We start from the raw sequence: 14,416 nt of genomic DNA, 5'->3' as shown, positions 1-14,416 counted from the left end.
TCGTATTTGGAATGTGATTATAGGGGCTAAATATTGACATTTTGAAACTTGAAACCCGCGATTTTCAATTTCAATGTGTTTAGAAAACTGTTTGTAAAAAGTTTGTGATAAATTAGTTACGTTCAATCCATGGACGACACAACTATATTTCGACGTTATGTAGCTTACCGTCGGACATGGGCTGTCTCCATGCGAAGTTCTAGGGACTGGTCAGTTTCTTCGGCCTGAGGGGGCGGTGGATTATTTTTTGCCGATGTCAAAAGTGGCTGACCCCCCCCCTATTCCAAATTTTGAAAACAGGGTGACCCCCCTATTCCAAATTTCGAAAACAGGGTGACCCCCCCCCGGGGGCGCGACATAGGTAAGAAAAAGGTGGACATATATATATATATATATATATATATATATATATATATATATATATATATTATATTTTACATTTTACATATATTTATATTTCAAATAGTCATTCTATGTTTTAATGAAATTGTTGACATGTCAGTTGTAAGATAGGAATTTCAAAGTGTCAATCTTAAAGTTTGAATACATTACATTTTGAATGAGCTGTATTTTGAATGAGCTGTGAGATGTATTCTAAGCTTTCTAAGCTTAACCAGATGTCCTGAACTGTTGTACAGAAATGGATGTCAATCATTAATATCAAAGAGGAAAACGCAGTGAATCAAAAACTTTGATGAGTGTTAAGACTTGCCAACCATCCAATTAAATCTCCTGAGGAGCCATAGAGAGCTTTTTTATCCAAATCTGATGTGTACAGTGTCTGAGAGGACCTTCTCTTGTAACATTGAAACCATAAAAGCACAGCTAATAATGACAAAAAACTGCCCTTTTTAACTGTTATTTTGTTCATAAAAAAGCATCTTTCAACAGAAAACCTGTGATACAAAGGAAAATAATTGCATCAATGAGAAGGAAAGATATCTGGTCATTTTTCTATCTCTAAAATAAGTCACTGTACCAAATATATATATTGTGAAATATTTGTGCATGTTGCTTTCTCATACTGAATTCTCATAGAGAGAACAGAAAAGTATCAGGAATTTCTCATCCTTTTCATATGAAATGCAGATTTCATAATGGTACACTTTCACTTAGCAAACATCAAGATAGCTCTGATTTAAAGTATGGCGCCCGAAGGGCGCGCCGAAAAATACGAAACACCCTGATATCTCTGATATGTATGCCTTGTATATTAAAGCCATGCACCTGAAGGGCATGCTGAAAAATGTCTGATATATTAAAGTAATGAGCTTGAAGAGCACGCTGAAAAATATTGAACATACAGGTATCTCTGATGTATGTATGTTTGATATGTTAAAGGTGGGTGTGCTGAAAAATATGACTGATTATTAAAGTTACGCGCCCGAAGGGCGCGCTGAAAAATACAACTGAATGATGAAATTTGTGGCTGACACTAGCATTTAGGCAATGATGAGCCTGTTTCAAAATTCAAAAACACACTGACCCCCCCCCTATTGGGCATTTCAAAAACATGGTGACCCCCCTATCACCAAAGTCAAAAACAGGGTGACCCCCCATGAATCCACCGCCCCCCCCCAGGCTGAAGAAACTGACCAGTCCCTATAGCGCCCGAATTAGCTTCTACCGAAAAAATAACTATTCAAAACGGGACAGCAGCGTCACCTAACTTAATATGCGGTATCATGACTTGTAAACCGCTATCAATACGGAGCGAAGTGAGTACAACGAACGGCATGTCTTTAAATGTCCGAACTGAGATTGTCCGACAATAGTCACACTGAGTGTACGGGGACGACCTTGCAGTGGGACCGGGCCGGGTTCATTGCTGGCCGCAGTCTGTGTACATACCGAAGCCATAGTATTCACATGGTGTCGTCGTTGCTCTCGATCATGACAGAAAAACTCAAAATTTTGAAAGCTGTCTTATTTAATGCAACATATATCGGAAGAGATGCAACGGAACCAGAGGATCTCAGGCCCTGAAAGCTCGATTGTGTACACACAGACAATGAGGAGATTACGACCCGACATGACTTTGTAAAACGGATTCGTGATTGGCTAATTCTGATGATATGTTCTCATGAATAATTAATTAATCCCCATTCATACTTCCGCAGTTTCCCGGGGTAATCTGCCAGAGCTTGATTTTTGCGTAGGTCAGCGGAGCGGAAATTATTGCTCTGGCTCGCGAGAATGAAAAATCCAGTAATCAACAGAATGTGTTATATCAAAGGGATATTTTGATATAGAAAGACCAAATATCCAGTGTAAAGATCCAGTAATCAACAGAAATATTATACTAAAGGGATATTTTGGGGTAGACAGACAAAATATGATGTCCATTTTTACTGCCCTGTGTTTCCATGGTAACCTATTTCCTTTTTAAAATTTCAATTTTTTTCCAAATTCCATTAAAAGTAATCCCACTTACTATCCAATGTTCTCCTAAGTGTAGTTATCACAGCATGAACTCCATGTTCATTTTTGTTTTATGTTGCCATGGTAACCATTTTGGTAACCACAGTTTTTTTTTATTTAAAACCATAGACCCTTGAGAGGATCTATGTTAAAACATAATTTACTGTTTTTTATTTATTTTATGGATTTCTAAGTAACAACTTTTAACATTTGTTCTATAATAATAATCGAAATTTCTTTGCCTACATTCTAGGAAGAATAATAAAGATAATGTATATTGGGGCCATTATGGTAAAAATTGTTTTCCATTAATTTTAATAGCAAACAATGTCGTCAGTTCCTGTGCGTCTGATCCTTGGAAGTCATCTGTCATGGCGGCGTTTGGTGTTTAAGGTGTCGCGGGAGGTTTTGCCAGTGGCATTCACACATTTGACGTCAGGATGCCAGTTTTTTTTCAGAAAATCCCCATAGTGTAAGTTATAATAAACCCCCGGAAATAAACCTCGATCTTTTATTCAAATGTTACAAAACGGCACGAAGCTGTGAAAGATATCGGGATTTGATTTCATTCATATGTTGTCGTCTGCATGACTTCCTTGGCATGGCTTCCAGTCACACATAGCCGGAAAAAAAAGATGAAATGTGCTGTGCCGAGCGAGCTTAGAGGATATACTGTGCAGTTATTGTGATTTTGCATATTCTCAAAAATGATTCAGGCTACACAGTGAAAATCCATTTCTGTTTTTTGATGACTGGTAGAAATGTGGGCTTATGTAGCACAGTGGCAGTAAAGACATTGCATCCATGATAATTAAGGGACTGGTCAGTTTCTTCGGCCTAGGGGGCAGGGAGCCGGTGGATTCGTGGGGGGGGGGTCACCCTGTTTTTGATTTGGTACGTGATAGGGGTCACCATGTTTTTGAAATGCCAAATAGGGGTCAGTATTTTTTTGGATTTTGACATGGCCTCATAATTGCGTAAAATGCATCACGTCAGCCACAAATTTCATCATTCAGTAATTTGTTGCAGCTTTCGGCACGCCCTTCGGGCGCATAACCTTAGTAATCAGACATAATTTTCAGCACACCCAACTTACATATATCAGACACACACACACACACACACACACACACACACACACACACACAACACACACACACACACACACACACACACACAACATATATATATAGACATATATATATATATATATATATATATATATATATATATATATATATATATATATATATCAGAGATATCATATCTGTATGTTCAATACCCGGGTTCAATATTTTTCAGTGGGCTCTTTGAGCGCATTACTTAATTAATCTATCAGATTAGTACGCCCTTTCAGCTGATGACTTAAATAAGACATATATATCAGGGATATCAGGATGTTTCAGATTTTTCAGTGCGCCCTTCGGGCACTACACATTAATAAATCAGAGATATATGTCAGAGATATCTTGATGTTTGCTAAGTGAAAGTGTACCATTATGCAGTTCATATGAAAAGCATGACAAATTCATGACAAATTCTTTTGTTTTGTTGTATGTGAGCCACGTCTAAGACACAACAAAAGAACCTTTTAAGTCTCTGCTAAATGTTCAATGAATTAGTCAAATGTCACCTCAGATGCCACCAGAGAACACCATTTCCACTAAAAAATTCCATTTTTCGCCTTGCGAGAGGGGGGACACCCCCCTCGCGCTCTCCTCCTCCCTCGGTCGCTTTGCTCCCTCGCAGTCCACCCGTCTACTTTCTTGAATTACCTGGCTACTTTTAAATATAAGGACAACACTTTCCGAGCATAAGTTACATGAACCTCTGAATGTGAGTTTTAAACAAATAAATGATTAAGTGGTGCCACACCCAAATGTGGCCACCCCATGTGAATTTTCAAACAGACAGTGAAACCAGTGCATGAACCTATAAGAATTTTACAGACCAACGTGTTTCCATCCAATAGATCTCATGGGACAGAATATACTTCACTGAGACAAGGTATTCTCTATTTTCATAGTAATATGTGAAGTATTGGAAAATTGTGGGAAATTTAAGATTAACTTAGTAGACTATTTAAACTTCCTGGCTATTTTGTAACAAATTATTGTTGTCATGACAGTAAAAGGTAATATCACTTTTTTTAGAAATCAAATAATATCTGAAATTATTGGAAATATTTGAACTTGAACAAATTCAATGACATTGCAGCTCACGGCCCTTTAATACTTTTGTTTGCTAGTATTCTACTTGACAACTGGTCAGCTTATTTTCTTTTTGATCGCTTCATTTTTCCCTAACAATGGGTCTTTTTTTGACAATACACATGGGTAGATGTTTTAAACTTGGGCCGCACACCCCTGTTTGAAAATATTGATAGTACACCCCCGGGGATATTACGCTGAACTAACGATATATTTTTCGATTTTGGGCGTATTCCGTATAGCGTATTCATAACGTACTCATGGGTTAAAAATACGTTTTGGGTATGCTAGACAATTATCTCGACTCATTTAGACGTATGAGTAACTTATAAGTAACGTGTGTGAACGTGTGTCAACGAGCGCATAACCTACGTAAAACTTGTGGTCCGCGTGTGCGGGACGTATGAGCCATACGCTAGCATACGTAGAAAAGTTTTGTGCATGCACAAAAGTTTTCGACGACCTCCCCGTACTATGACTTATACCAGCGTGCTTCAGCGTGCTCTTAACTTATACCAAATGTACCCATATCGTATTCGACGTACGCCAGGCGAGCGTATTCGCCATATTGTTCATACGTTGGTATACGCTGGCTAAATCGTAAAGGTGTGACAGGGCAATTACTAACTCATTACTACTGTCACTCGTATTATCGAAAATTCTTGTACTACCTTTGACCACGGCCTCACAAACATCACTATATGGTGACGTCAATTCAGATATTACAGATCACTACCCCAAATTTTTGCGTTGTTGACCGCCTTAACCCTTTGAGCGTCGTAATTTTTCTCTCCAAAACTTTAATGCAACATTTTGCTAATCTTTATGAATTCTTCTATAATTTTTTTTTGATAATTTTGGATCAAATGGACATCACATTTCATTGGCTACAATTTTTTATCAAAATTTTGGCAAAAATCTGGAAAAATTGACTGGGATATACTTTATCAAGGCGAAAAAATTGACGTTGGCGTTCAAAGGGTTAAACACGCCCTGAATTCAGAGCGTGCAGCCCAAACTTTTGATTTAAAAAAGTAATATCCTCTAGTAACTTCCTAACTGTCTTGAGTGCTGCATCTTGACAGCCTGTTTATGACTGTAAGGACCCAAACAATGCCTATGCAGCTTTCTATGACGTTTTCCACACCATTTCGTCCAATCACCTCTATACAAATTGTACACGTCTTTCGAATACCATTCGAAAACCATGGACTACCAGGGCTTTCCAAATGTCATGGGTTAAAAATACGAAAAATAAAAATTCCACCAATTGACGAAGTGAACTAAGTTCAGACGCGAAAAAAATCGGCTGCCAATGCCACGATGTAGGGTCCATATACTGTCAATAGCACGGACTCGGTTCTTCATGTGATTTTCAACCAATTGACAAAGTGAATTAAGTACAAAAGCACACAAAACCCGCTGCTAATATCATGCTGTAGGGTCGATATACTGTCACTTCGTCTGATTTGTGCATTCCCAGTGTCACACACCAGCGGCAGTGGCCTCCCAAGCAGTAAACTTTGGCACGACATTAGTTTTTAGACCGTCCCAAAACATTTGGCACAATATGGTGTTATGTGCCAGGTTGGATCGATGAAGGGGGCTGTTAACTCAAATGACAAAGAACTGAAATATGTTGAACAAGTGATCCATGCCTCAGAACTAAAAGACAAGTTGGAAATAAATCTAAAGATGTGAATCCCACCCTTTGCTTGGCATGCATCCACTTGCCTTCCATGGTGTTGGTATGGGCGAAGGTTTGAGGAACAATGTAATGAAGAGACTTGATGGGAAAATGAGAGAACTGATAAGATTTGAACAACAAAGAATCATCAGAATTACAGTGGAACCTGGAGGAACAAATCAATTATTCAAAGGAATTAAAGCATTGGCATCACGCCAATCAACAGAAATTAAAAAAGCAGAAAGATCGAGACCGATGACTCCGAACACTCAACGTATGTTACAGTGTCGACTCCAGCTGTATTTGGACTTGCCGAACTTGGATTCATTATTGATTTTTTTTATGACATCTACATTACGTTTGAAACAAAAACAACACAATAGTTATGTTCGTTCGTTAAATTTTATCGATCAACAACAACAACAACAACAACAACAACAATAACAACACGACAAATAAAAATAAATAACAACAACAACAACATGACTTATAAAAATAAATGACAATACAAACAACAACAACAACAACAACAACAACAACAACAACAAGACTTCTAGGTCCGCTGTTGGTAAATATGGCCATTGCTGTCAGGGTCAGTTTGTACATGAAAACAAATTTGATGAGTAAAATGTGAGATATGTGATAATGTACCCGAAACAATTCGGAATTATTGCCGCCATGACATGAATTAACTAACCGTAACTCTAAAATGTGTATGTTGGTCTTCATTTGCTCGATTTTGTGTCGGTTGAAGCACAGTGGGTTAGCTGACCAAATTGTCGGAACTTCGCTCGCTCACGCTCGCTCCATTCCGAAAATCTGGTCAGCTAACCCTTACTCCTGGCTCCCCACTGTGCTTCTCCACCCGACACAAAAACTAAGCGGTCGAATTTTGTGAAAGTGATTGGAGTGGAAATTTATTTTATTTTAACGTTATTAGTTAGTCAGTGCCGTAATTACAGGGCGTCTGTGTTTTGTGTACGACGTCATCATTTTATGGCTATACCACTTGTAAAATGGCGCCAAAAGCTTTACTATTATGTACCTAGATATTTCAGTGGGCCCAGGGTAATACAAACAAAACATGGAAAGTAATCAATGAGGTATTGAACAAGACTTCAAGCAAGCAGATCCCAAGAAAAATAGTTTCTAATAACCAAAATGGTGATGTCCTGACAAAGAGTTACCATATTGCCGAAAAATTTAAAATTTTTTCTCACAAGTGTTGGATCCAAACTTGAATCTGATATATAACCACTGTGGAGAATTTTGAAAAGTATTTGGACGGTGATTATCCAAATTCTTTCTTTTTCCATCCAGTTTCAGAACGTGATGTTCTGAATAGAGTTAAATTACTAGATCCACGGAAAGCTATTAGTATTGATGAAATTCACCCTCAGTTAGTTATAGATTCTGATGATATAATCTCCCGTCCCATAGCCCATATTGTCAATTGCTCACTGAGCCGAGGTATATTCCCAGATCCATTAAATATTGCCCTAGTAATTCCAATTTACAAAAGAGGCGCCGCTGATGAAGTCAGCAATTATCGTCCTATTTCTGTACTTCCAATCTTTAGTAAAATCATTGAGTCTCTAGTCAACAAAAAATTACCACATATCTTGAAAGTAAGCATTTCTTATCTAATAAACAATTTTGGTTCCGAAAAAAGTTCAGCACAAAGTTGGCTCTTACAGACCTTGTTTCACAAATAAGCAATTCTTTGACAATAGGTTTCTTACATTTTGTATTTTCACAGACTTGAAAAAAGCCTTCGACACCATCAATCATGGATTTTATTACACAAATTACATTATTATGGTATCAGAGGTGTCTCACTGGATTGGCTCCAGAATTATTTATCAAATCGCAAACAGTCTACTTCCGTTGAAGGGACTTCATCATCGTACAAGACAATAAATTGTGGTGTGCTCGTTCCATCATTGGCCCTATTCTATTTCTGATTACGTAAATGACATTTCCAACTCAAATGACTCTTTCCAATCTAGTTTTTTCGCTGATGATACAAATTTATTCAAATATTTCAAATGCAGCAATATTGATCACACGGAAACTAACATAGATTTTCAAAAAGTTCCCCATTGATGTACTGCCATAGACTTGCTCCAAGTCTGTGGGTATATAAATATCAAACAGAATGAATTGAAGGAATGAACTTCAGCAGACTGTCAGACTATGGGTGTATGCTTATGCTTGGATGGTGGAGTTAACGCTTTGTCCAACAACCGGACAGTAACTGCTGTCACTGAGGAGACTAGTCAAGCGACTGGGGGCCAGTCAAGTACTGCAAATAAGGTTACTAATGCAGAGAAAACAAATTACATGGTAATTAAAACATCCCGTAAACAAATGCATCTAACCGGCAGTGTTGAAATAGGTAGACGTCCATTGCAAAGAGTCTCCTCTTCAACTTACCTTGGTATTTCTGTCGACCAAGACTTCAACTGGCAGTCTCATATTAAGAAGGTTGTTAAATCATTTTCCCAAAAGGTTGGCATTATCTCACAGATAAGGCATTATCTCACAGATAAGGCATTATGTCCCTTAAATATAATTATTTTACTGTATAATTCACTGATCCTACAAACTATTGTATTAAAATTTTAGGAACACACTAACGACCTTCTTAGAACCGATTTTTTTACTGCGAAAAAGATAGTCCGTCTTACTAGTTTCTCCGATTTCAATACCGCCAGCGCATCTTTATTCAAAAATTTTGGTATTTTAGAAATTTTAGACTATGTAAATTTCATACTTGCGTGTTTATTTTTGATTTGGTGCATGGCGAAGTAAACATGGCGTAAAATACGCAGCAACCTACCGCTGAAATTCACTCCCACGCGATATCAAAAGTATTTATATTAGAAATGCATTCAAAACGCAGAAAGCTTACCTTCTAGACCATTGACAAATTTATGTTCGATTTTCTTGAATTTGATATTATTCATGTCGTAAGTATTGTAACATGTAAAAGAACTTGAGATTTCACTCCAACTGTCTCCTTTTGCACAGCAGTTTTTGCATTTTCATTATGTACATACAAATTTGCCATCCAACACAGTTATATATAACTGCATGTCTGTATAGCCATTGTGAGAGACACGGACCTGACTAGTATTTCTGTGACCCTCACCAGATCAAAGATTACTTTTGTCTTCTCTTTCGCACGTTTATATTATATATTTTGTCTACATTTTTCTGGTGAAATAAAATTCACTTCACTTCTTTTCACAAAGGATATGCCGTATTTCTTTAAGGTGTATTTCAAAAAGTAAGGTGGGAACACTACTTTTTCTCATCATGTTTCTTGTCTACTCATTGCAACCTACATATGCAATAATCCTAAAATTTACACTACTCTCTGACAAGGTTTTAATTGTGTTTTACATTTAAAAATGACAATAAAACCTGTTTATAGAAGAAGAACGGAGGCAGTGATACTTTAAGACTGTCCGACTGAAAAAGGATGGGTACCCCATTTTCCCGTTCATTTTATTGTTATAATTAATCAGCTAGAGCATAACATATACAATTTAGACCGGACTCCATCCATACACTACAGTTGTCTCAGTATTCAATAGCCGTGTGTTGGTCACTATGTTCTTGTGTATTATATTAAAAGACAATGGCACAGAAATTTTTACTGAAAGAATTGTTGGCATTATTTCTGTCAACACATACCTGTACTAGTAGTACTTTGGTCTTCCCGCACGTATTCGCTTGTTTCCGTTGTTACTGTTTGTTGAAGCCCATCTATATAGACATTTCCTCTATCCAGAGCCTTGAAAGTCCCAACAAAATGAAACCACGTATTTTGTGGGAAACCCGAAATGGCGTACATACGCCTGAACATTTTTGCCTTGTCTTTGCGAACTTGGGCAGCCCACACCAAGTAGTCTGTTGCATGGTTTACCGACCAAATTGCAAAGCCCCTGCCTTTCAGACTTTGACCACCCGATGTAAAATGATACGTTATATTAAGGTTTAATGCCATGTCGATATTCATCCAGAAAGCGACGGTGATGCCGTCAGTACATAGTGAGACATCTGCCAAACATTCTCCGTCGAAATCTTGAAGATATATGTAATTGCTCGTGTTATAGTAGATGGCACATGAATGGACTGATCGTTTTTGAGGCGGAGCTGATAGCAATGGCACGTCTAGAAGCGGAATCGGCGTTGTCATGATCGCGATATAACCGTCTCTGCCTTGCATTAACTCGTACACCGTCGATTTGGCATTACCAAGGCAATCAGCTGGATCAGGTTCAGCCGCTGAAAGTTTTCCGGACAGTTCCCAATGGTACGTTGGTGTAAGGTCTACCGACAGAGAAAAAGTAAAGACCATTAGAGAGCTGTCAGTATTTACGGGGGATGTGAATGGGAATTTACGTATACCCCTCTCCTGCCTCCCCCTCTTATATTTTCATTTTTTTCGTTTAGTTGTGACTTTATTGAACGCTACAATCAGAAATCATATGTAGTTGCTTATCATCGCAGCGCTAACGTAACCAACAAGTGATCGCAGCAAAAAAGTTCCTGATTTAAAAAAAAATCTCCATATTTACAGTTGAATTGCGAACGCAACTATTTTTTTTCCTTTTACATTTCTATACTTTTCAACAAAAATTACAGGTACCTTTACATTTTTGCTGAACATTAGTTTCCGGAGGACCGCTGTTTGACTTCAAAAACGCTGTGATTATCATACATAAGAAAACGCACCAGTAAAGTAAATGACATTTTTACGAGTCACCATACGTAGAATATGTAATAAGGATAAAACCGGAAAGTATTGAACATCGACATGTGAAATCGGGGTTTGCTGGTTTCAAAGTATTCAAGATGATCACAAATACCCTTGCCGCAATACAGCGTCCGATTATTACATCCGTTGTCCGATTAATAAACCCTAGACTCAGGGTAAACATTTTGTGACCTCTGACCTTCCGAAATACAACTTCTGTCATCGTGTTCAGACAAAGGGTAATAAAATGATCTTTGTAAATTTTCCTGTCTATTAAGGTGGTAATCGTAACATTTCCTGTGATTGTCCGAAATATATAACATGAGTGCAGATATGAAAAATTTGAAATTTGTTTGCAGAATGTCATATCCAAGTATATTGCTTTGGAAAAGCAGGACAAGAGACTGTGTGCAACACTGTAAGGAGTGCGTCACTTACCAAAACAAGAGGGCGCTGTGCCGTTCCATATTCCCTCTGTACACGTTATGACGTTGACTCCGTATAAAACATAGTTTGCATCGCACGAATACGACAAAGTCTCTCCATGGTGCATATCTCCCATGGTACTACCATAATCAGGTGTGCCAGGGTCTTCGCAGTCCGCTGAAAGTTTACAATGACAACTATGTATGTTTTGCTCCTCTCCTGAGTAAACTATTGCTTGCACAAAGTGAAAGTAATATCGTTTTGAAAATCGACATTCATAATGTCTTGAATCAATGTTGACACAACCTTCATCAATGTGTATCCGTTTTCATGTGTACGACTGACATAACAAGCGTCACATCATCGTTATAATGCACAACATTTAGAATATACGAGCTAGAGGGCTGTACAGGTTTTACTTACCAAAACATTCTGGTAATGGATGACTCCAAACTCCGTCAGAGCAGCTACTTACACCATTTCCAATCATTGTGAATCCGGAGTTACAGACGTAACTCATCGTATTTCCGTGCGTCAGTGAACCAAACCGCTGCCCGTTGGTCGGTGTGCCTGGATCTGCACAGTCAGCTGTAGTAAAAAGATTTGCATATTTAGTATAGCCAAACATACTTTAATGCTGGCAATCGAAAGTAGCGCCCTCTCTGTCTGTCTGTCGTTTATATTCCTCACTTGATGTGTGCATTCTCTTTCTCGTTCTGTAATCTAACGCGTGAGGCTAATAACCTAAAGCTGTTCACGTTATTTCACCATTATTGTACTTTCAAAGTGAAATAAGTTCGTGTAAATGTACTTTAGCGTTGGCCTTTGACTTGAACTAAACATGAGAGAATATGAATTTCCCAATCAAATTGGTCAGCATCAATCCAAATTTGCAAAAAATGGTGACTAATGGTACATATACGTATGTTCAACCGCCCAGAAACGGCATGATCTTCGTAGATAGGTTAGCTTTTGAAAATGTTGGGAGATCTGAAATGATATGTGACTTTAAATTTATTTGCTCATTCAGCTACTGGGTAAAGTATTCTTTTATGTAAACAAGAATTCTCATAAAATTGTTAGATACTTTGAAGTCGACAAATTACAGAAAGATGCATCTCTTGCGCTTATAAATATCACGCAGTGATCGGTAGGAACGACGCATCTATGGATAGCGACAGGTGTTTTTTTCAAGGAATGCACCATCATGATCATGACACAACGACTGCCTTCATCGTCTCCCAGAATGAAAAGTCCTGTGTTCACCAGGTTTACAGATAAAACAAATCCTATAGGCTATAGCTCATCTACACGAGATACTGTAAAGTCGATTACGCTAACGCCACATTATGATGAATCATCTGCGGAAATGCATAATGGATCGCCTCTTAACTCACATTGACCTAAAACCCTTGAAACTCGCATACCCACTGACTCATATAGCTTTGATAATTCATCACCTGAGTCTCAGATACTCAGTTTCATAAACTCATTAGCGATCATAAGGGTCGAAATCTTAACTATAACAACGAGTTATACAAAGTCAAAACATACTTCTGTATGAATCTTCCTCATCAGTGTGGTTGTGTTTATACAATTAGTGCCTTTACAGTGAAGATAGTATAATTACATTGTTGAAATAGGTAGATACCCCAGGGCATGTCTTACCATGGCATGACGCAGCACTGTTACTCCATGATCCATCACTGCATCTCGACATTTCACTGCCAACCAGTGTGTGCCCTCCAAGACAGCTGAATATAATGATGTCGCCATGGAGACTGGTTCCCGTGACAACTCCGTCGGGTGGAGACATTGGCATCGTGCAGTCCGCTTCGTTTGTGAAACAACATTACAGTTATTAATTAATGGCCGCTATGGAAAACACTGATATTCTTCCACTGACAGTGAAAGTCTACGTACATGAGTTTGACCACAGACTTACATATACGCTGTGTTGTTCATACGCGTATCAGTCTTATCGTTTACTGTAGTTAATGCAATACGCACCAAAAAATTGTAACCACCATTACAAAAACGGAAAAACGTGGAATTTGATAGAGCAAAGCCTGTCAATTATCTAGTATAGAGGGCAGTTGTATTAAAATACAAGGATATATTCTATAGGCTGCGAATTTTATTAACTTTGATTTTTACATACCATGACAGGTCGGTATCGAACCTATCCATATTCCATCTTGACAGACCGTAAACTGGTTGCCAATGAGTGAATAACCGACGTTGCATGAATATGTCACGACATCTCCGTGATTTGAAGATCCGGCGGCGACGCCGTCAGCAGGCGGCGTTGCTGGCAGACAGTTTTCTGACAAGACAAAGGCAGCGATGTAGACACTCAGAGACGCTATTGATGGGATCATGTTTTTACGTTTCCTAAACCACAAGGGACTCTCTGTAGAAACCTATTACTCTAAAGGAGGCATGCAGTCCTCATAGCAGGATTTATAAAGTCAAAAACCTCTTCAAATAGTGTTTTTCGCTTGGCATTGTCACGTCACGGGTTTCTTTGGATGGGCATAATTTTTATGCCATGTTTTTGTACATTGGTCTACTTCGATTTAAGCTAAATACAGCACGTGTTCTTGAAAATCTGAACATCTGCTAAGGATCATCATTGTTCAAAATGTTTCGTTCAATTAGGTGCTTAGGAATAGTGATCGGCAGAACTTTTTATCATACGGACATTTTCAAAGTCCCTTGCAAATTACTGTTTTGTTTCATATCTAAGTTAAGTTCATGGTTGAAGGTTTCTCATTTAATGTTTTGCTATTGCAGCGGATGACGAATGCTGCATGCTGAGAAAGTTAGATATGGGAAGTCACTTTTGTGTAAATGGAATTATCAATCGGCATCGATGGGTAAGGCTTATATACAAAGACAGAA

At 38.2% G+C, this 14,416-nt stretch overlaps 1 protein-coding gene across 1 annotated transcript in view; it reads right to left on the bottom strand.

Moving 5' to 3' along the window:
• LOC139114823 (CUB and sushi domain-containing protein 1-like) overlaps positions 1-14,416 on the bottom strand; it is a 74,701-nt gene that overhangs the window by 14,109 nt on the left and 46,176 nt on the right. The window contains exons 4-8 of the mRNA XM_070676766.1: positions 13,674-13,838; positions 13,181-13,345; positions 11,936-12,100; positions 11,525-11,689; positions 10,021-10,659 (exon numbers count right to left, since the gene is read on the bottom strand). Coding sequence (XP_070532867.1) covers positions 10,021-10,659; positions 11,525-11,689; positions 11,936-12,100; positions 13,181-13,345; positions 13,674-13,838 — 1,299 coding nt within the window. The remainder of the gene's footprint in view (positions 1-10,020; positions 10,660-11,524; positions 11,690-11,935; positions 12,101-13,180; positions 13,346-13,673; positions 13,839-14,416) is intronic.

The sequence above is a fragment of the Ptychodera flava genome, chromosome 16, assembly GCF_041260155.1.
Source record: "Ptychodera flava strain L36383 chromosome 16, AS_Pfla_20210202, whole genome shotgun sequence".
Lineage (NCBI taxonomy): Eukaryota > Metazoa > Hemichordata > Enteropneusta > Ptychoderidae > Ptychodera > Ptychodera flava.
The sequence above is the reverse complement of the archived record's forward strand: the minus strand, read 5'-3'. Positions and strand labels throughout refer to the sequence as shown.